Below are 22732 nucleotides of genomic sequence, written 5' to 3'. Positions count from 1 at the left end.
ACACACACACACACACACACACACACACACAAAGACTGGGAAGTAATATAAAAAATCTGAGAAGAGGAAAAGAATTTATCAGACACTAGATTTTTAGCTAAACTGATCTTTTAGCTAATACGTGGCCCTCTGGCGGTGAGCTAATTACCACTGGAGACACAACCACAACAAAAGAACCACGAGCCCTGCCCACTAGAAAAGGTGAAATGTCCACAACTAATTACAGTGTAAAATATGACAGGTACCACAGAGAAAGGCAAAGAAATTGAGGGTTCTTTTTTTTATATTTTTTTGAGAGAGTGAGCAAGAGAGTGAGAGAGAGAGGTGGAGGTGGGGGGGGTGAAGGGAGAGGGAGAATCCTAGTCAGACTCCATGAGGGGTTCGATCTCACGACCCTGAGATCATGACCTGAACCGAAATCAAGAGTCAGATGCTTAACCGACTGAACCACCCAGGGGCCTCAAGAAATGGAGGGTCCTAAAGGGTGAAAGATGACTTTCCCATAGGGGAATCACGTAAGGCTGCTTGGAAAACAGACCCGGCAGATGCATATTTCAAGAAGGTATTTTAGAAGGAAAGAGAGCCATAAAGAGGCCTGGGTAATGGTGGGTAAAGGCCTGTTCGGCTGGATCATGGGCCATATGAGCCAAGGCTCCAAAGACAGGCTGGAGAAAGACTGTGGGAAAGCCTTAAATGTCAGGCTAAACAATTTCCTGCTTTACCCCATAAACAAAGGAGAGATGCTGAAGGTTGTTTGTTTGAAAGCTTCAAGATGATATTGACAGAGCTGAATATTTGGGAAAGAACTCTTTAGGGCATTAAGGAAATCAAAGCCCCCAGACTCAGGTTAATTACAGCTGAGCATTCTGACAAAATGGATGTAATCTTATCAAAACTAGTGGCATGGAATCGTAGAAATGTCAGGGAGACTAGATAAAGTGCCAGAAGCTCAGGGAAGGAGGAAATGACATCATTGCCACACAAAAAAAAGACTCTACAGAAGCAAACTTTCCTGCTCTTTTCTTTTTCCCAGCTCCTTAAGAGATCAAATGAGAAACACGCAAGGACCTTAAAGTCACTTTCATTATGGAAGCTTGTAACTGTACACCATTCAGCCCACCCCAGACATAATGAATTAGGGTTCAAACAAACTCCTCAAGTGACTTTTATGAACAATAAAGTTTGAGGGGCATTGGAACAGGCCATAACACGGCAAGATAACAGAACTTCTTGGTAAATACAACCTACTGGGATAAGGTGGGGGGACAAGCTCTACAACTTACTAGTTGTGTGACCTTGAACAAGTTATTAATCTCTCTGAACTTTCGTTATCTCCCTAGTAAAATGGGGGTAGTAATACCTCATCAGGTGATTGTGGAATTTGAATTAGTATACATACATATACACATATATATTTCCATGCATACATATATACACATATGTGTGCATCTATCTCCCTACCACTCAAAAGGTTGTCTGGCATTGAATGTGCACATCCACGTGAATAAATAGCAAACTAGCCATGAAATTTGTCTAGGACATACATCCAATAGGATTTGCTAAGAGACTGGATGTGGGGTATGGGAGATGTCCTGGTTTCTGGAATCAGCAACTGAAAAGAAGGTAGCATCATTCCCTCAGCGGTCTGAGGTAGGGAAGAGGGACAGCCTGAGTTCAGTTTGGGGCATGTTGAGGTTCAGCCACCTGCAGGCCATCCCAGCAGAGACATCCAGTGGGCATTTGGGCAAATGGTTCTACGTGCTGTGGATAAAGATCTGGGAAGAATACATGGATGTATGAGTCACAGTCTGAAGGCAGTAACTGAAGCCATGGGGTAGGAGAGATCACCAAGAAGGAGTGTGTAGCATGAGCAGAGTATCTGAGACAGAACCCTGAGGGGCATCAAAATGTGAGGACCCGGCAGAAGAAAGGGAATCTGTAAAGAAGCTGAGAAGGTGAAGCAGGGAGGCAGAAGAAGGTGTTCACAGGGCCCGTGCTGCAGACTGTCCTGGAAGATAAAGATTAGGCACGGATTTGGTAGCGATGAGGTCTTTGTGACCTTGGCAAGAGCAGGCTCAGTGAAGAAGGAGAAGGGGAAGCATCCAAAGGAGGAATTCAGAAGGAAAATTGTGGAACTATCACAGGGATCAAAAAGAGACTTCAGAGAGTGGCTGAAATGTGCTCCCAGAGTAATTAAAAAGTCTTACCATCTCTTGAGCAAATGTGGTTTGAGATTATATTTTAAAAGACTGCACCACAGTGATAACTATAGTAGACTGATGAAAAAGCTGAGACCAAAAAGCATACAATCCTTTTCTTACACATAAAGGAAACCGAAGTCACTGCTTTAATTAAATGGGTAGGATAGTTCCATTTAAAAATGAGAATATTAGCTGGGGCTCAACCGTAACAGTGAGGCGTGAAACCGGAAGCCCTTTGTGGCCAGTCAGCCATGGTGGCCATGCTGGACCCGGGGCTTGGCTTGCCCTACCCTCACCTGGTGGGGAAAAGCAACTGTAGAACCCACCACAGATGCTCCCATCTCTTACAAAGACAGTGAAAAGCTGCTCCAACCCATGAGATGGATGTGTACCTGAAGAAAGCAGAGACTTGACCTGAGACAGGGTGGGGCTGGAAGGCCAGGGCCTCAGCTGAGGGGCACTGGGAGGGACCTCAGTGAAACCTCAAACACTCTCCCTCCTGCGGCCCTGGGGGGGAGTGTCCCCCAACCTACAGGAGGCAGTTAGTAAGTTAAAAGGGCTAGACTCACTTCTGAGGGCTTAGAAAAGAGCTCTGAATATTCAGAGCCCACCTGGTGAAATACTGGAAAACAGACCAAATTCCTTTTCAGCTTTAACAGCACTGAGAGAAGTAAAAGAGTGGTTTTCAAACTCGAGTGTGTGTGTATGTTCGTGGTTGTTGGATCCCACAGTTCTGATGGTGGACCTGCCTAAATTCAGAAGTAAGCACAGGTTCTTAAAAAGCATTTTCAAAACAATGAAAATATTTTCTCTTCAGGAGAACAGTATACAAAGGTATATAACATGATATACTTTTGACCAAGTTAAAAATTTACTTTTGCTACAACGGATGGTATGCGCTGGTGAGCCCGGTCTTACTGGAAGCTGAGGGGGCAGGTGCAGGGCAGGGATTGCTCTGGCACAAGTAAGATGGGAGAGGCAAAGGACATTACCCAACAGGCACCAAGAAAGAGTGTGTGTTTGAGACACACATGAGAAATTTGCTTCCTGGGCATATGAAAAACCACAATCAAGGCAGAAAACTTGATTTCCTGTGAAGAATTTACTAAGCAAACAATCTGTTAACAATTTGTGTCTCTGGTTATATAAAAAATAAACAGTTACACACCGGTCAGAATTTGAAAGTATTTTTATAGTATACCAGGGTATTACTATACCCCACTACTTGAAAACCACTAGAGTCAGTGAACAAAGACCCTGGGACACCGGTAGAAAGTGTAGGAGCCAGAGATGGGCAGCTGAGCTGGGGTCGTTGCAGCAGCAGGGAGATCATCCTGTGGGGAAGGACATGGCAGCAGGGACAGGAGGCCACCAGGAAGAGCATGAGATACTGTGGACCTGCAGAAGGTTGGGAGTGGAGTGTCTCCAATTCTAATTGTTGTTGTTGTTGTTTTTTAAACTCCACACCCAACGTGGGGCTCGAACTCATGACCCCAAGGTGCTCTACTGACTGAGCCAGCTGGGTGCCCCTCTCCAGTTCTATTTTTGAAACTGGAGCGCATGCTCGTGCTGAATATCATGGAAGTGGCTGTTCCCAAGACTTTTGTGTGGGAAAATTTAGAGGACTTGTTTGGTATTCTTATTACAGTGTGTGTTTAGCTAGTGGATTTGGCATCATTTTGGGTCTCAACTATCCAAGATGGTCACCGAATGGCTGGTCAGGTGGCGCTAATTTTCCTCAAGCGTTGTTGATCTTATGAAAGTAAGTCACGCTATCTCAAAAAGTAGGGTGGGGAGGAGACAAGGGTCAAAGTCATTCTATAAACTTACTACCGTCAACAGGGGACAGAAGGTATGCTGTTAAGGGCTGGATATGGAAATGCCTTGTTTGTTTATGCTCTACCTTATTTTTATTTTATTTTTTAATTTTTACTTTAATTTTATTTATTTTATTTTTTATTTATATTTAATATAATGTTATATTATATATATTATATATAATATAATAAATATTTATATTATTTTTATTTTATTTTATTTTATTTTATTTTATTTTATTTTATTTTATTTTAAAAGATGTATTTATTATTTTAGAGAGAAAGAGAGAGAGAGAGATCACGGGGGTGGGGTAGGGGAAAGGGGGAGAGAGTCTTAAGCAGACTCCGCACTGAGCTCAGAGCCTGACGCGGGACTCAATCTCACGACACTTGAGCCCAAACCAAGAGTCGGAGGCTTAACCAATTGTGCCACCCAGGCGCCCTTCTACCTTATTTTTAAGAAATGTTTAAAGCAGCTTACCAAAAGAGAGAGCGTGCTCACGTGAGTGGGGGGGAGGGGCAGAGGGAGAGGGAGACAATCCCAAGCAGGCTGCACGGCCCAGCGTGGAGCCCAATGGGGGGCTTGGTCCCATGACCCTGAGATCATGACCTGCGTGGAAATCAAGAGTCGGACACTTAATTGACTGAGCCACGCAGGTGCCCCTTTCTGAAATATATTTTATTCAAAGGATAAAATTAGATACAGAGCAAGTTCAGAACAAGGGCAAATTAGGTGTGGGTAAATAAAATGAAAACAAGAGAATCAGATTAGGATGTAAGGTAGTTAGAAGCAAGCCATAAATAGGGCTCTGAGCTTCCTGGAGGCCAATGCAAAGAGGAAAAAACCCAAGTAATTTACAGACTTCCTACTGCCTATAAGATTAACAACCAAGCAGCTTCATGGGAGAAGCATTGTACTTTTTGGTCCTGAGCAAAACTTTTCTCATAGGTCCTCTTAAGAGTGAAACTTTGTGGAACACTGAGAAAAAACCTCAAGAGCATCCTACAAGAGACATACCATCTAGATGCATATGGCTCTTTCTATTCTGCCCACCAGCGCAAGTTAAAGGCATTAACGCCAAGGCACAGATCAAGATAAGCAAGTCTAAGAGAGGCCACAGACAGCAGGCCAAATGTTTGTGGCTGTCTTATGGTTGAGATTAGTCCAAGAATTAAATTTAAACCATTTATGGCATGGATGTCTCTTTGGATAATTCTTTATCAACATTCTTCTTAAAATCAAGCTTGTTAAGATTTGGCCAGAAGAGAGTTTGAAATTACACGTTTGAGCTAAAACCTAAAGCAGAGCTTCTCTGTGCTGCTGATTAAGGGCAGAGGAGTTTGCTCCAACAATCCACTTCATTTCTTTAGAAAACAGCCTATAAGCAGCAGGGGCTGTAAGAGCATGGGCTTAGAGACTGAGAGATTAGGCCCAGGGGGTCTTGGAGCCACACAGACCTGGGTCTAAATGTTACTTTTACCACTCACTGGCTGTGGGACCTCTCTGAGATCATGAGTTAAATGGGGAGCCATTCATTATCCACAAATGTCTCCTGAACCCCCACACTGTGCAACATAATCAAATAATACCTACTGCACGGTTGTTTGTAAGGGTTAAACAGGTAAATGCACCTAAAGCATTTAGCTCAGTGACTGGCACATAGCAAATATTCAATAAACGTTAAAACTAATAATAGTAATCACAAAATAATCATAATAAAAGATTTGTCTCCATTATGATACATAAACAATTACAGGATGAACGTCTCAGGTTCTACATCACAGAAGATGGCTGCAAGAATTTTAAATTTTAGCCTGGGAAAGGTTCAAAGTCACCCACAAAGACACCAAAAATACCCAAAAAAGCACTCACAATTTTAAACCACATTAACTTACTGGTAAATGTTCTAAGATAAACATGACTGGAGGTACCTCACTGAGTCAACCTGCTATTTAAGATTTAGATACGAGCCAGTTCCATTTTGGAAAACATCTGCCGAAATGATGATTTTAGCTGTAGAATGTCGAAGTCTTGATGTGCTGATGTTCCTGAGGGAAATATGCTGGTAACTTCAATCATTTCTCAATTTGGTAATACTACATAGAATAGAATTTCTCCCATAAAACGCCTAGGAAAACAAAAAGCCTCCTCAACCCTGAAGAGAGAACAAAGCTGCGCTGTGTCAGGGATGTTGGACGGGCCGCGAGATCACTCATTAGCCAAGAATCATCTTTCTGAACAACAGTCCCCCAGGCACAACTCATATTCATGCCTGAGCAAAAATACCAATCACTACGTATCAGCCTGCAGGATGCAGGAGTCCTCAACAGTCAAAACCTCAGATGTGGAAATCTGCAGATGCCAAGCAAGTCCACTGTAAACCGTTCTTTTGATAGTAATTAGGTAGTACAGATAGCCTTCGAGGCCACCGTGAGTTCATCACAACAAAACCATGCCATCCTCGCAGAGAAGCATTTATAGGTTTCTTTCCTATACAGCAGGGGAGCATACAACTCGTCAAAATGCGGGCTTGAGTCATGAAGGTACAGGTTTAAAAAGGATTGGACAATATTTCTCTGGACTTGAAACTCCCTTACAGACTGTGGCACCCCCAGAAGGGTCAAGATGTAGGGTTCTATGAGAATCAGCAGCGGGGCTGGGCAGGAGAGAGATCTATATTGTGCCCATACCATTCATCATTCATAACACATCAGTTTTGTATCCGTTGAGTCAAAGGCCAAGAAAAGATCAATAAAAGCTACAAACAATCTTTGCTTTTCCTGACAGATTTCCATATGAAGCGATGAAGAATGGTCGATGGCGTAATAGCTATGCCTTGCTGAGAATGCTGCCATGAGAGACCAGACTTCCAATTCATCAAGAATATGTTTTAGGTGGAATGCACTGTAAGCTAATGAGTCCAATTATATTGGGGGAGGGGGTCCAAGAGGCGTGTTAGTCCTTTCTTTTATTTCTATTTGATGAGTTAGGCTACTTTCTATTTTCAACCAAATTGAACCATTCATTCAATCAATCAATATTTACTAAGTAATGAATGCTAAGCATTGTGCTTGGTGCTAGGGACACAATGGTAACTAAAGAGTCATGACTCTTATTTTTAGGGAGTTTATAATCTGCACCCTTGTTTATGGGATTGAAAAAAGTGTCAAGAATAACGGTTCACTGGCAGAAGAAGAAATTTTCACGAGGTGCTTTTAGTTTGAGCTTTTAAATCATCTACTATACGAGGCAATGTTAGAGATGCATTTGGGGTGTCATGCTATTTAGAACTGAATTTTGTCCATAACCTTTCCAGAGAGAAGCTGCCCCATCCCCAAACTGTGCTGAGGAGCTGGGTCTTGGAGGCCATATTTATACCACATGACCCCACTTCCCTAAACACAACAGTCTGAATCAGGGATAGACACCTGAACCACCACGACATTCTACTTGGCATTTGAAACTGGGCCCAAGAATGAACAGACTGGGGTGGGCAGTGGGGCTGTAAGACAAAGGGAATTGGGGGATTGGAAGTCAGTTTAGTAATAAACAACATTTAATAGGAACTCAGTATGTGCCAGGTCCTAGAGACACAAATATGAACAAGGCAGACGTGGTTCCCACCCTCATCTCTAGTGGACGAGAGAGTACTAAGTAAACAAATACATGAAATAAACAGAGTGTGCTAAATACTATTAAGAAAAGAAATAGGATGCCGAGTTACAGAACAGCATGGAGAGAAGGACCACTTGAGGTAGGGTGGTTGGGGAGGCCTCTCTGAGAAGGTGACATTTAAGCTGAGATCAGCCATGAGAAGTGATGGGGAAGACCATTCCAGGCAGAAGGAAGATTAAGTGCAAAGGCCCCGGGACAAGGAAGAACTCATGTGTTCTTGAGACCAAAACAAGGCCAAATGTGTGAAGCACAGTGGAGAGAGCAGCATGAGGGAGGGTGGAAGAAGCAGGCAGAACCAGGATCACACAGGTTCTTGTAGGGCTTCGTAAAGGGTCTGGACTTGAATGGGCAGCCAATGAAGCATTTTCAGAAAGAAAAGACATTGTATTGCCAACATTTTAAAACATCACTCTGGTGTGAGGACAGACATATAGACTAATGGGATAGAAGAGAAAGCCCAGAAATCAACCCTTGCATGTATGGTCAAGTGATTTTATTTTTTTATTATTTTGTTTTAATATTTTATTTATTTATTTGACAGAGAGAGAGAGACAGCGAGAGAGGGAACACAAGCAGCGAGAGTAGGAGAGGGAGAAGCAGGCCCTCCGCTGAGCAGGGAGCCCGATGTGGGGCTCCATCCCAGGACCCTGGGACCATGACCTGAGCTGAAGGCAGACACTTAACGACTGAGCCACCCAGGCACCCCTGGCCAAGTGATTTTAGACAAGGGTGCCAAGACCATTCAATGAGGAAAGGACAGTCTTTTCAACAAATGGTACTGGGAAAACTGGATATCGACATGCAAAATAATGAAGCCGGACCCCTATGTCATTCCATACACACACAAAGTAACTCCCAATAGATCATAAACCTATTGAATGAAGTTGGACCTCTATTTTACACCATATACCACATACAACAATTCAAAATGGATCAAGGAAAAAAAGTAAAAGCTAAAAGTGTCGAATTCTTAGGAGAAAACACAGTGGCAAATCTTCCTGACACTGGATTTGGTAATGACTCCCTGAATATAACACCAGAAGCACAGACAATAAAAGAAAAAAAAATGGATGAATTGGACTTCATGGAAATTACAAAATTTATGCATCAAAGGATATTGTCAACAGAGTAAAAAGACAACCCACATAACAGCAAAAAAGATTTGCAGATCACTTATCTGATAAGGGAATTGATATCTAGAATATATTAGGAACCCCTATAACTCAGTAACAACAAAACAAACAACTTGATTAAAAAATGGGCAAAGAAGGCAAAGAACTTGAATACCGTTTCTCCAAAGGAGAAATATAAATGACCAATAAACACATGAAAAGATGCTCAACATCATTGGTCATGGGTGAAAGGTACATCACAATGAGACACCCCTTTACAACACATTAGAATGGCTATTAAACAAGATGGAGCAAGTATTGGTGAGATTGTGGAGAAACTGGAACCCTTGTGCATCGCTGGTGGAGACATAAAATGGTGCGGCCACTATGGAAACATGCTTGGGAGTTCTTCAAAAGTTAAAAATAGAATTATCATATGATCCAGTAATTTCACTTTCAGTTAACAGACCCAACGGAATTGAAGAAAGCAGGGACTCGAACACAGACCGGCACACCAATGCTCACAGCAACATTATTCACGATAGTGAAAAAGTACAAGCAGGGCACCTGGGTGGCTCAGTCGTTAAGCGTCTGCCTTCGGCTCGGGTCATGATCCCAGGGTCCTGGGATCGAGCCCCGCGTCGGGCTCCCTGCTCGGCGGGAAGCCTGCTTCTCCCTCTCCAGCTCCCCCTGCTTGTGTTCCTGCTCTCGCTATGTCTCTCTCTGTCAAATAAATAAATAAAGTCTTTAAAAAAAAAAAAAAGTACAAGAAACCCAAGTGTGCACTGAGATAGATAAATGGATAAACCAAATGTGGTGTATACAAAGGATGGAGTTCATCCACAAAAGGGAATGAAATTCTGATACATGCTATAACATGGATGAACCTTGAAAATATCACGCTAAGTAAAACAGACCAGACACAAAGGACAAATATTGCAGAATTGCACTTACATGAGGTCCCTACAGTAGGCAAATTGACAGAGACAGAGGTAGAATAGAGGTTACCAGGGGCTGGGGAGAAAGGGCGAATGTGGACTTACTGTCTAATGGGCTGATGGAAAATGCTCTGATAGTGGATGATGATGGTGGTCACCTAACATTGTGAATGTACTTCCTGCCCCCTGAATTGTACACTTAAAAATGGTAAATTTTCTGTTGTGTATATTTGACCACCATGAAAAGAGGTGTTAAAAACCCCGCCACTGCTCGGAAAGCAGACGGGAGAGAGGTGACTGACTGTGCAGTGAGGGGAGCTGGTCGGCTGAGAGGATGCATCAGCACTCGGAGAGTGAATGCGAGAAGTCACAGGGACCGAAGAGAACCTGAGAAATTAGCTAGAGTCTGATGGCTTCCTGGTCACATGAGGCCCAGCTGTGCTTCCTGTGCTTCATTTTGGTGAGCTTCACCCACACCCTTTCAGTGAATTACTTTAGACTTGCGCTGGACTGAGTGGGTCTTTGTTCCTTGCAAGGAAACAATTCCTGATGAAGGCAGGGAACAGCTGGGCTCCGGCAAAGCAGCAAATGCTGGAGACTGCTGGCTCCTAAAGCCAGACCCCAGCTCCAGGGAAGCAGAGAAACTGCCTTTTCCCTCCGCTCAGTGCCTAGCACCATGCCCAGTGAGGCGGGGCGAGGGCAGGCCTTCAATACGTGGGTATTGGATGAGCGCCAAGAAACCCCCCATGAGTCTAGAAAGGTCTGAGCTTCCATGTTTTCACTCACCAAATTCATACAACTAAGCCCCCAAATCTGTCCTCATTATTGATGTCAATAGCCAAGCTTGGTTCTTCACAAGGACTTCTACCTCATTTGTTCAAGGTCAAAAGAAGTCTATGCTAAAATTTCAATTTTGCACCCTTCTACAAACTTTGAGTTTCAAGATGCCCAAGATTGATTGGGTTTCCAACAATTTCATCAAACCAGGTGTGTAAAAAAAGTTAAAACTTATTTTCTGATGCATATAGAAAATACAAAAACAGTTTTTAATAATTAGCTGTTGGTCAAAGATGAGAGAAAATGTCTCCTTCCTTAAAACACTGGAGTCAGATTTTCAAGAGATCTTTAGACAGCAAAAATGGAACTTGGCTCATTTGATTTTTCTCAACCATTCCAACCACCAAGACATGCCATTCCTGACAAGGGAAAAGTCGACACAACCTAATTTTACAAAAGGAGGAGAACTGTTACCCAGAGAACTGTTTATAACGATGTTGGGCTATCACGTGGTTAAAATGGTAACATGAGGGCTATATAACAAGAAGACATTTACAAAATACGGCTGGACGAAAAAAAGAGGAAGACAAAATTATATGTGTAATTTGATTACAGCTAGGTGGAACTGAGGTTAGTCGCTATAAAGATTGGAAGGTACCAAAATGAGATAAAAAAGTGGCAATGGGGCAGGGGAATTACATGTGGAATTTTTAAATGTATTTAAAATTTACTTTATACTATTTTAAAAGTCAGCTAGAAACACACACACACACACACAGAGACAGACACACCCATGGCTCCCAAACAAAAACGTGAACAAATAAAAGGAAGAATTTTGGTCAATGAGCTGCCTCATCAGGCTGAGGATAATCGATGACAAGTCTGGGGTTCTCTAAGGCAGGCTTTCTTCAAGTGTGGTCCTGGGACCAGCGACATCACTATCCCCTGGGAACTTGCTAGAAACACAAATTCTGGGTCAACCCCAGACCTACTGGATTGGAAACTCTGGGGACGGGGGCCCAGCAGTCTGTTCTGAGAAACTCTCCACGTGATGCAGATGCCTGCTCAGGTTTGAGAACCACCTCTCTCAACTACCTCCCCAGTCTGACAGCCTGTGGTTTCCACAAGGCTATAAAGGGTCCATCTTTCACACCTTTGTTGTCTCCCCAAACACCACTCTCACCATTTACAAGAGCTTCATGTGACTTACTGGATCCGGTCCAAAGTCCACCTGCAAGTCAAGGTCCTCCTTTGGTTACCAAATTTCATCTTTACCACCACGGCTAGCTAATATGGACTGTGCTTATGTGCATCATCTCATTTAATCTCCTGACAACCCTATAAGGTAGATTATATTAATATCCCCATTTACATAATATATAATAATATAATACTATAATACCCCCACAGATGAGAAAACTGAGGCCAAAAGAAGTCCAAGATCAGACAAGTAGGAAATGATGAAACAAAATGACTTCTGGGCACAAGTTCTTAAGTGCCACTGAGGTTCAGAGAAGTCCACAGGCAGTAGTGGGTGCTGGAGCTGGTATGTGAAGCCAGGCCTGATTTCAAAGCCTGCCTGCTTTGTGGCCACTCAGCTCGGCTGCCTCATACACTCTTCGAAGCAGGGCCATTTGCTCACTGCCCCTGGAATACATCACTGCCAAGAATCACACTGTTTGCAAATATCCACGGTCTGTCTTCTCTACCACCAACCCACGGCCATCCTACAGCCTCCACGAGGCCTTCCTGGCTGCTTCCCCGAGATCCCTGGCTAGGATGGGTCACTTCCTCCCTTCTCTTCCCCCCCCCCCCCCCGGGCCCTATCTGTATCCCTCTCACGAGATTTACCAGTTCACGCCCTGAATTATAGTTCTACACATGCTCCTTCGAGGGAGGCGGTGGTCTGAGTTGGCCCGGTGCCACCAGTGATGGACACAGAACACGCATTGATGGAGTCAATCAATGTGTCTTTTATGTGACTAAATTCATTTTCTAGATATTTTATGTATCTTATCTGCCCAGCTCAAGACAGTAAGCTCCTTAAGAACAAGGACCAAATCTTTTACTTATTTTATATTTTCAAGAATACTCAGCCCTGGGCCAGATGTACAGTCAAGTCTATAATATTCGAGTGAATTCAAATCCTGCTACTGGTACACAACTCTGGTATAATTTGTCCTACTACTTAAGCCCTGCAAGAATGCAGCATATATTAATGGAAGAAAATTGAGTGCTACACAAATGGATCCAAGCAACTCATTTTTCATAAATAGATAGAAATAATAAATTCAATGTTTTTAATAGTGTTAAATAATAATCAAGAAGATTCTATGAGCACATTTTCCTGAAAATTTGTTCAAATTTCCATGCAATTGGGGAAAAAAAAATCACAGTTCTGTCCTTTAAAAAACTGAGGCTAAAATATGCCTTCATTATTCCTCTTTTAAAATGAAAGCATACTATTTTAAAAGATCATAACATAAACCCTAATGTCTCTCGTAAGGAAAATGTAGATATTTTCATTCCAGGTATCTATCAACTATCACAGTATATGCTAGCCCAACAAATATACTTTTAACAGGAAGAAAAAAAATCTCATAAATATTCTAACTCCTACCACATACCCAGAAAGCAAAGGTACGGAAAATCAGAACATGTATTTCAATAATATTTAAACCTCAAAAACTAGATTTGTCAACTTTTAGGAATTAGATAATATAAAAACCAAATGCTGCCTCTCTTAATTCATAAATCATTTAATTATATACCCCAATTATATGCACCAGAGAAAAATACCAAGCCACAACATATTTTTAACAAACTGGAAGGCACAGATTCAGAGTACGTAACAATAAAAACAAATAGATAAGGATGATCAGATTATTATGGCCTTTCAATCGTCATTTATTCCCAGCCCAGCCCCACACGGTACCCACATGGTCTGACAGTAAATATACAACAAAAGATCTGATGAGCTCGGCGATGCTCTAAATCTAAATCAATGCACTACCACTGAACAGACAGTGTAAACTTACCAGCTCCACAGATCCATAATGTTTCCTACTGAAATCCCCACGTCTACAGCCTAGGTCTTCCGAGACAGAGCTGGAACAAAAATGCTTCATCAGTATTATACATAGCGATCTGGCCACAAACCTTCTGCAAAAATCGACTACCATTTGCAAAAAGGGCTGCTGTGGGACAAGCTTTGCCCCGGCTCCTCACTGCAGGGGAGCCTCCTTGCAACACACACAGTCCCCAGCAGCCATTGCAGAGCCGGCGCTCGTGGAGCCCTCAGTAACAAGAAAAACACCCGAGTCATCCCTGGAAGTATAGGCAATGATTGAATTAAATATTTAGTCATTTGGAATCGATTGAGATTTCCAAGGCTACTGGTGGTTTATAATTTCATTTCTGTATAACCAAAGGGGATGAGAAGCCCTGCAGTAAACTTGAGGCCAGGGACAAAGCCTGCAATTATCTCTCGTTTAAGAGAGGCTCTTTGTCCCAAATATTCAACATAAAAATAACCAGCATTATTTAATGCTATAGAGCAGAAATGAAACTTTAAATAGGAGGAAGAAACTTCCAAATCCTGGTAGGCCCCACCCCACCCCTTTTCATTTATGACAATATGACAGTATGAAAAAAAAAGAGCAGCACTGACAAAAAATCTAAAAATCTAACTTCAAGGATCTTTAGTGTTTATGTAACATAGCTAACACTTCCTCCAGCCCCACCCCCCCTTAAATCAGATAAGAAAAATTACACGCATTGTGAAGAGCAATTAAAACAAGGGTAAAACTCTTACTGCATTTACATCTTGAATGCAGAGTTCCACACTCAAAAGACACATGTCTTATCGATGAGTTAGTCTATTTAGGACCCCAAGTAGTGCTCCTGAAACCACTGGAGCCCCACAAACGCAAGCAGCTTTAACAAGTTTTGTTCTTGTAGATGTCATGCAAATAACTCTCCCAAATGGTAGAAAACAAAATTGCACAGGACCTACAAATCGCTCCAAAATATTTGGGATCCAACATGCAAAGAAAGGTGCATTTTGTACCTTTTCATCCTTCCTTAAAAGGTAGCTACATTTTCTAAATTACAGCCTTCTTGGCACGCTCAGAGAGAGACTGACTTCACTGTTCAGCATCCACAGACCTGACTCTTTGCCAGGACACTCTTTGATAGGCTCCAAGCAAGACAGCATGAGAGAAATGAGGGTCTATTGGTATTCTGCTTCCACCATTTCACAGAGATGGCTGAATTAATCTTATATGAGAAATTTAACCTTTTGTAGTCCTCACTTCCTTAGCAGAAAATGTGCAACAAATTAATGAATACTGTGTGGAAGTGTGCCCCAGATATTTCCCAGGCTACCGTCCTGCTTCCAGAGACAGGATTTTCTACCCCTCAAAAAAGTCTCTGGAAGAGATTTAAAACTGCCCTCCATGGCCTATTCCGGAATGCATGAAATATGTCCTCTATGCCCGTTTTCTTAGCCCGTCCTGAAAACCCTCCTGGAGAATACTGCCAGCGCCCTACGTAACAGTTTCAGGATCCTTCCCCGGCGGCCCTGGGTTACCAACAGAGTGTGCTCCAGGGACAGAAGCGTCTCTGCCCTGGGCCAGAGATGGGGTACAGAGTGAATGCCCAATGGCTGGTGACGAAAGCTCTGTCTGTCCAGTTCAGCCCACCTCTTCGGTTTTGGGGGGGCACCACCGCACCACCAACAGCGGCAGCAGCTTCTAACACAAATGACCAACATCATGAGAAGAGCAAGGATGCTGGGCTCTGGGCCCCTCCCCGGGCTGCCCTAAGCACCACCGAGGGCATTCTCAGACACAGTGCCAGCTCTCTAACTTTGCCAACAGCCAGAAACTAACACAAAAAAAGATGACAACCCTGCATCCTGGGGCAACCACATCCTTAGAAGCTTCATAGCAGGAAAGCAGTGTCCTATGAAAACAACCCAGAGATACAGAAACAGAACATCTGCTCTCAGTTGCCCTTTTCCCCCTCTAATTACATTTCATGCAATTCGCTGCGGAGACAGCGCTTGCTAATGGCGAGAGCCAGGCTGAACTATATGGGGTGCCTTTCTGCGGCTGCAGGAGGCACTCGAACCGCCATGTTACAAAACCCTCCGGCCTCCCCGACTCGCTCCCCAGGCTCCCGGGCTCCTTGGTACCCAGCACAGGAGATGTGATTAAAGCAGTCACCCAGAGCTCCAAGAGGAACTTTGCTCTCCTGCGGGTCCCGGTGTCTGGCCTACTGCTCGGCACAGAGTGGACATGCAGGAAATGTTTGTTGTGTTAATGAAGGTATTTGCACATCGTTTGGATCTTACTTGCCAAGCCTGAGAGCACCCCTGGTGAGCACCAAGGCAGGCTGCCTGTTGAGTCTCCCTCCTCAGCCAGTGGTCATTAGTCCATCAGACAGTCCTGGCCCAAGAAGCAGACCCTGCCATGTGCCCGCCAAAACCTATTCTCCTTTCTTCTTGGGCTTGTCACTAGACCACATCTCCTAGCCCCTCTTGCAGTGCGGCCACATGATTGAGCTCTGGCCAAGAGAATCTGGGCTGAAGCGCCAACACCACGTCCAGCACGTCCTGTGGGAGGCGCCTACTTTCCTTCCCCTTGGCTAACAGGGTGGAGAGGACTATGAGGACTGACAGGAGGGCAGAGCTACAAGATGGAAAAAACCTGGTCTCTGAAAGAGACCAAGGCCACACCTCTAAGAACATCTGTATCAGAATATGCCATGAGCAAGAAATCAACACTGAGTTGTGTCCATCCCATAGCATTTCGGTTTACCTGTTAAAGCTGCCGTGTCCCCCGAAACTAATACGGTAGCGATTGCTACCATAGCAACAGCCTAAAATACACGGCACCTGCTTGGGAGGCAGGCAGCTGCCAGTGAGGAAACTGATCTTGGCGGCCAGGAAGATGGAGATCTAGGGAACACAGTGGCAGAATACGTGATAAAACGTATCCCTACAGTTACATAGAAGGGGGCCCTGTGCCTTCTGAGCCTGCAGCTCTAGGGAAAGTGGCTGGATACGGCAGTGATGCTGTGCCTGGCTCCTCCTGGCTGACCTTAGCAAAATTTTTTTTTATAAAGAAGAGACGAGCCCAGGCAAGAACCGGACGGGTTTCACACAAAGGAAGGGAACAGAGAGAGTCTAGAGACCAAGGGCCTCACAGGCTTGAGAAATCACTGTTTCTGTACTCCAAACAGGAAGAGTTCTGTTGTGGGCAGAAATGATGGGTACCTCCTCCAGACCCAGCCCATACAAAGTTCCCACGAATAATCCTTGCTCTCTTTCCTCACCCACTGGCTGACTGGAGAGGGCTGTGAGGACCAACAGGGGTGAAGCCCCAACAAGAAGGAGGCTTGGTCCCTATGTGACCACAGAGAAGATCCCCCGTGACATGAGTGAAAAATGACTTTTATTATTTTATGTCACTAAGATTCAGTTTATGACAACAGGTGATTTTATCTCAACGGATACAGCTCTCTGTCATTAACAGACAGGAGAAGAATAACTCCCACAGAAAGGGGTGGTCAGAGGGCTGGCGGGCTGGGATGACTCTCAGGGGTCAGCAAACCATGGGCCCCCGCACCGCCCGTTCTTACAAACAAAGTTTTATTGGAACGCAGCCATGCCCTTTGGTTACCGGGAGTCTGTGAGGGCGTTTGCATCACATCGGGGCTGTGCTGAGCAGGGGCAACAGAGACTGAATGGCCCACAAAGTCCAAGCTCTTTACTATCCGGCCCTTTACAGAAAAAACTTTGCCTGACTACTGCTGTAGAGCCTCGCAAATCCCTGTTGCTGGTTTCAGGCCTCCCCATAAACTAGATTAATAAGCCAATGGAAATACTTGAGTCCATTAGAAAACCTGGGGGAAGCTTTCTCAAAATGCAGATTCCCTGGCCCTATTCCCAGAGGTGGTGATTCAGCACGGCTGCGACTTTAACAAGCAGCCGGGGAAATTCTGATGCAAGTGGTCCACAGACAGTGTTTTGAAAAATACTGCTCTTCCAGATGATTCTGGAATCCCTGGGAAACCCGTCAGCTATCCTGCAGCACTTCCATCAGGAGGGACAAGGCCGTGTTTGTTTTAACGGGAGGACGTGTGATATAGTCTTTCCGGGTATGTGATTCAGTCACTGACATATTAAGTTCTTAACCTCTCTGGGCAATAGTCCCTCCCGTATAAGATGTGGCTGATAGTATCGCCTACTTAACAGGGTTAGAAAGGATAAATTAGAACAAATAAAAGTTTATTTTAAACACAAGTTCTGTCACATAAAAACTACTCAATGTCTTAGCTATTGTATTATTGTTCTTATTAGTGGTATGAATTCTCAGGTTGTTAGAGCCCTGAGAAGGGACATTCGACATAAATGATTACTCACTTTTTAAAGAGGTTTAAATAAGACACCACACCCCCATAGCAGAAGATTTGGGGCCAAGTGCAGCCTCACAGCTCAGCATGACGTCTCCTCCCTCAAAGCGCTGCCTTAGCAGTTGACCCCACTTAGAGAATACTTGGGACCCAAGAGCATGTCACCAGCACAAGGCAGGTGCAAAAAAGAACTGGAGAGTTCGAGTTCCTCACTCCCACACAATGTGTTCTGGGCTTTAAATATAAACTCTGTTTTAGCAAATTAATGTGTGAGGATGCTGGATCACGCCTTGCAAGCATGCACAGAGCTGACGACCTTCATGTTACGTCTCTAGGCAAGGCCTGGGATGAGAGCAAAGATTTCCAGCCCCACAAAGAGGCTCGAAAAATTACCAGTATACAAACCAGGTTCCCGGAAAACAGGACAACCTCCTCCAAAGGGTCAAACTAAATAAGGAAAGAAAGGAAGCTGATACTCAGTGATACGGGTCCGTTACAGGACTGACCTAGAGATTAGTGATTCCCCCTGAAGACCGACCAGACCCCACTAATCCAGGCCCCTGTCATTTCCAGCCCTGCTGGAACAGTTAAAGCCAACAGCAAGTGCAGGGACTCTTCTTGGGTCAGCAGAGAGAATTTGTGAAAAGCAACAGGAGGATTTTCGGAAGCCTACTGACAGCAGAGTTCAATGTCAGGAGCTCCAGGACGAGGCCTCAGCCCTCCTGATCAGCAGATAGAAAGAGACAGATGGAAGAGACCCCCCTATTTGAGGAACAGGGAGGCTAAACAATGAGCCAGACTACAGATTTAGGCCTGGACAGAGCCTGAGCCTCCTAACACCAGGAGCCAGAACAGCTGATTGCACAGAAGGGACCAGTTGTCTCTCCTGAAGGTGAGTGACACCAAAAAAGCAGAGATGCGATCATACAGTCATTTCCAATGATGAAACGGAAGAATTCTGTCCTCTTCTGAAGACAGTTGAGATACGAGGAAGGAAGAATTCAGCAGGCAGATCTGTAGAGTGTAAGGAGCCCTGGGAGTCAGAGCCCTTTGGTTCTTGCTTCAGATAGCTCCCTGTCCCTATCCTGGTTCTGGGGTGCAGTATCATGTGTTCCTTGGACCAGGATCTTAGGTTTGCATTACTCTTAGCAAGTTCCCCCAGCCATAAGGTGGTCAGACAGGGCTGGATTTGGAGCTCAGCTCTATGGCACACAGCTCTGTGACCTCAGGCAAGTTACTCATCCTCTCTGAGCCTCCTTCCTCATCTGTAACACAGGCTGAAAATAATATCCGTCTCTATGGGAGGATGAAAAGATGCCATAAAGTGCTTAGCACAACACCTGACACATGGTAACCACTAAATAAATGTTGGTTATTCCAACTTCCAGGGACCTTATCTGTCGTGGTCATCACTATGCCTCGTGTGTCTTACGGAGTACCTAGTTCATAGCCGGCTGCTCAGTGATTACTGGTTGAATAAATGAATCATGAATAAGTGATAAGGTCTGCTCACCTCTGCTCTGCTTACACTCAGGTGGGCTCCTGCCTCCTTCTCATTCCCCTTCCTCACCCCTCAGCTACCATTAGATATTCTGACAACCTCTAGGTGCACCTGATGTTACTTTCACCATCACTAAGACACCTTTCTCACCTGAATCCTCTTTTCTCCAACATTCTGGAATGCATTCCTCCCACAGTAGTTATGTATCCACTAAGTTTCCGACAAAGACACATGTCCCTGGAATTCACCTGGTTCTCTATTATAATTCAAGCCTCCCCAGATAATTCCCTGCAAAGTTCCTCTCGATAATGATCCCTACCAGTGCCTCTGAAATTCTCTCTCTAGCTAAAAAACACCCTACCAAATGCTGGCGAGGATCGGAGCAGCCAGACCCCTCACACATCTCGGTGGGAATGGAAAATGGTAAGCTAAGCCTCTTCGGAGAACAGTCTGGCAGTGTCTTATAAAATTAAACACGCAGTTACCCATATGACCCAATAATCACACTCTTGGGCATTTATCCCAGAGAAATGAAAATGGGTAGTCACAAAAATCTGTACACAAATGTTTTGTAGCAGCTTTCTTCAGAATAGCCCCAGGTTGGAAAAATCCTAGAAGTCCTTGAAAGGGCAAATGGTTAGGGGGTGCCTGAGTGGCTCGGTTGGTTAAGCGTCCAACTCTTGATTTTGGCTCAGGTCATGATCTCAGGGTTGTGTGGGATTGATCCCTGCGTCGGGCTCCGCGCTCAGCAGGGAGTCTGCTTCTCTCCCTTTCCCTCTCCCTCTGCCCCTATCCTGGTTCACACTCTCTCTAAAATAAATAAATAAATCTTAAAAAAAAAAAAAAGTGGGGCAAATGGTTAAACAAACCATGGTATATCCAGCCCATGGAGTATTGCTCAGTAATTAAAAGAGCAAACTGCTGATAAATCTAACATATATTTCCAGGGAATTACGGTGCGTGAATCAAAGTGTGAATCAAAGCCAATCCTAAAAGGTTACACACTGTGTGATTCCATTTATCTAACATGTGACAGGACTGTGTGTAGAACAGGAACCTAGGACCAGTGTGCTGTATCGGCGACAACTTTCTGGCTGTGACACCGTACACGAGTGACGCAAGATGCCTCCGTGCGGGAAACTGGGCAGGGGGCACCTGGCATCTCTCTGTGTTATTTCTTTATTTCTTCTTTCAAAGTAAGCTCTACGCCCAGGGTGGGGATCGAACTCACGACCCCAAGATCAAAAGTCGCACATTCTTCCGACTGAGCCAGCCAGGCGCCCCTCTCTTTGTTTTCTTACAACTTCATATGAATTTATGATTCTCTCAAAATAAAAAGTTTCATTAAAAAAACTGTATCTGAGTCAAAATTCTTTCACTCATTCAATAAACAGTTCCTGAGCACGTATGAGATACCAGGTACTGGGCTCAGGTGCTACACCTGAGATGTATGGTCCCTGGATCTTGGGGTGCTTACGGTTCAGTGGGAAAATGTCAAGGACACAGGACTTCACGGGAACAGAAATATTGTGCAAGCAAGGCACACCTGTGTTGAGCAAATATGGTAAATTGTAAAACAGCCTCTTTTTATCCCCTCAGGAGTAGCATATGCAATCTTCAGGTGTGGGTGCCCAGAGCAGAAGCCTGGGGGAGGGGGGTCTGTCGTGCTTTTCTCAGCTCAAGACCCACCATCCAGAAAACTGGGAACCACTACCTAGAAGAAGATTCCTGCAAATGTAAGGTCTGTGCATCTGCTCTCTCCCTTCCCCACTCTTCAGTGACCTGAGCTTCCCTTTTCCTCGAAGAAAAGGGACTGGAGAGCTTTCCAGCTCCGAGGATAATTTGCCCACAGGAGACCTACACAGGCATGACCACAAAGTGTTAAGCAGAAACTGGTTTAAGGAAAAAAAAAAATGAACAGATAACATATGTTACTGCCTACCTCCCTTGATCACCTGCAGATTTTGCTTCTTTGGGGAAATCCCTCCAAGGTCTCTCTCTCCAGGTCCTCAATGTTTTTCCACTGACATGCACAAGATCTGCCTCCAGTTGTACCCAGACCCTGAAGGGAAGCATGCTATCCAGAGCGGGTTAGTACCCTGTGTGCCAAGAATCCTAGAGAACACCCAGGTTATTCTGACCCTTGCGATTCAGAATAGTGTGGTCCTTGGACCTGAGCCGGTGAGAAATGCAGACTCTCAGGCCCCACCTCAGACCTAATGAAACAGAATGGCATGACCCCCTGAGGATTCATATACACATTGAACTTGGAGAAGCACTGACTCTAGATCTTGGTTCTCAAACCTAGCTATATATCGGAATCATCTGGATTTTTTTCTCTAGTCTGTTTTATTATGAAATATTTCAAGACGTAGAAAAACAAGTAACGTAATGAACATTATAGACAGACTTGAAACCCCTGAGTACCTCTTTGGTCCCACTGTCATCTCGCCCTGCCCTAAAATAATCACTAAATAATTAGGTTTATACTTCCTGCTCATATTTTTATATTTGCACTGTGTGCTTATTCATAAACAATATACAGTATTATTTAGCATGTTTTAAAATTTTACACAAATACCATTACTATGCATGTCTTCCTGCAACTAGCTTCTCATGAGTCCTCAACAACAATTGGTTGTTGAGATTTGTACATGTTAATACCTGTAGCTCTGAATCATTCACATACACTGCTGTAGAGTAGCCTTCTGGATTACTGTACCATTGTTCTTCTATTCTCCTACTGTTGGACATTTCAATTGTTTCCAGTTTTTAAACAGCGCTGTAATCAAAATCCTTTTACATCTCTCCTTCAGTACGATGGCAATCATGTCCCTAGAAGACATACCCAGGAGTAGAACTGCTGGGTCATATGTGCATCTTTATTTTTTCTACGTATTGCAAATTTGTTTTCCAAAGTGAATGTAGCAATTTACTCTCCCAACCGCAGCATGGGAATTGTGGGTGCTCCGTATCCTCGTTAACACTTGGTGTTGTCAGAAATCGGTTTTGGCAAGTCTGAAGGATATGAAATAGTGTCTCGCTGAGGTGTGGTTTCAATCTGCACTCCCCTGATAACACTCTTCTTTTGCTTATTGGCCAAATGGGCTACCTTTTCTAGGATTTGCCTATTCCTGCTTCTTTACCCACTCCCTTTCTGTAGGTTGTTGGTCTTTTCCTAATTGATTTGTAAGAATTATCGGTATGTTCTGAATACCACCCCTTTTTGGTTAACAAATCACAGATATCATCTTCAAAACAGTGGTTTTTCTTTTAAAAATCTGCTCCTGG

The 22732-nt window shown here is 44.0% G+C and overlaps 1 protein-coding gene across 8 annotated transcripts in view; it reads right to left on the bottom strand.

Annotated features, from left to right (window-relative positions):
• Nucleotides 1-22732, bottom strand: part of GARNL3 (GTPase activating Rap/RanGAP domain like 3) — a 143461-nt gene that overhangs the window by 92321 nt on the left and 28408 nt on the right. For 5 of the 8 annotated variants that reach the window (XM_032418943.1, XM_032418946.1, XM_032418947.1 and 2 more), the window contains exon 3: nucleotides 13560-13629. In XM_032418943.1, the coding sequence (XP_032274834.1) occupies nucleotides 13560-13629 (70 nt within the window). Of the gene's footprint in view, nucleotides 1-13559; nucleotides 13630-13700; nucleotides 14126-14335; nucleotides 14547-14590; nucleotides 14749-22732 lie in introns of those variants that run through there. The other 3 variants (XM_032418949.1, XM_032418950.1, XM_032418945.1) reach the window with 3 other exon arrangements.

The sequence above is a fragment of the Phoca vitulina genome, unplaced genomic scaffold (assembly GCF_004348235.1).
Source record: "Phoca vitulina isolate PV1807 unplaced genomic scaffold, GSC_HSeal_1.0 scaffold21, whole genome shotgun sequence".
Taxonomy (NCBI): Eukaryota; Metazoa; Chordata; class Mammalia; order Carnivora; family Phocidae; genus Phoca; species Phoca vitulina.
The sequence above is the reverse complement of the archived record's forward strand: the minus strand, read 5'-3'. Positions and strand labels throughout refer to the sequence as shown.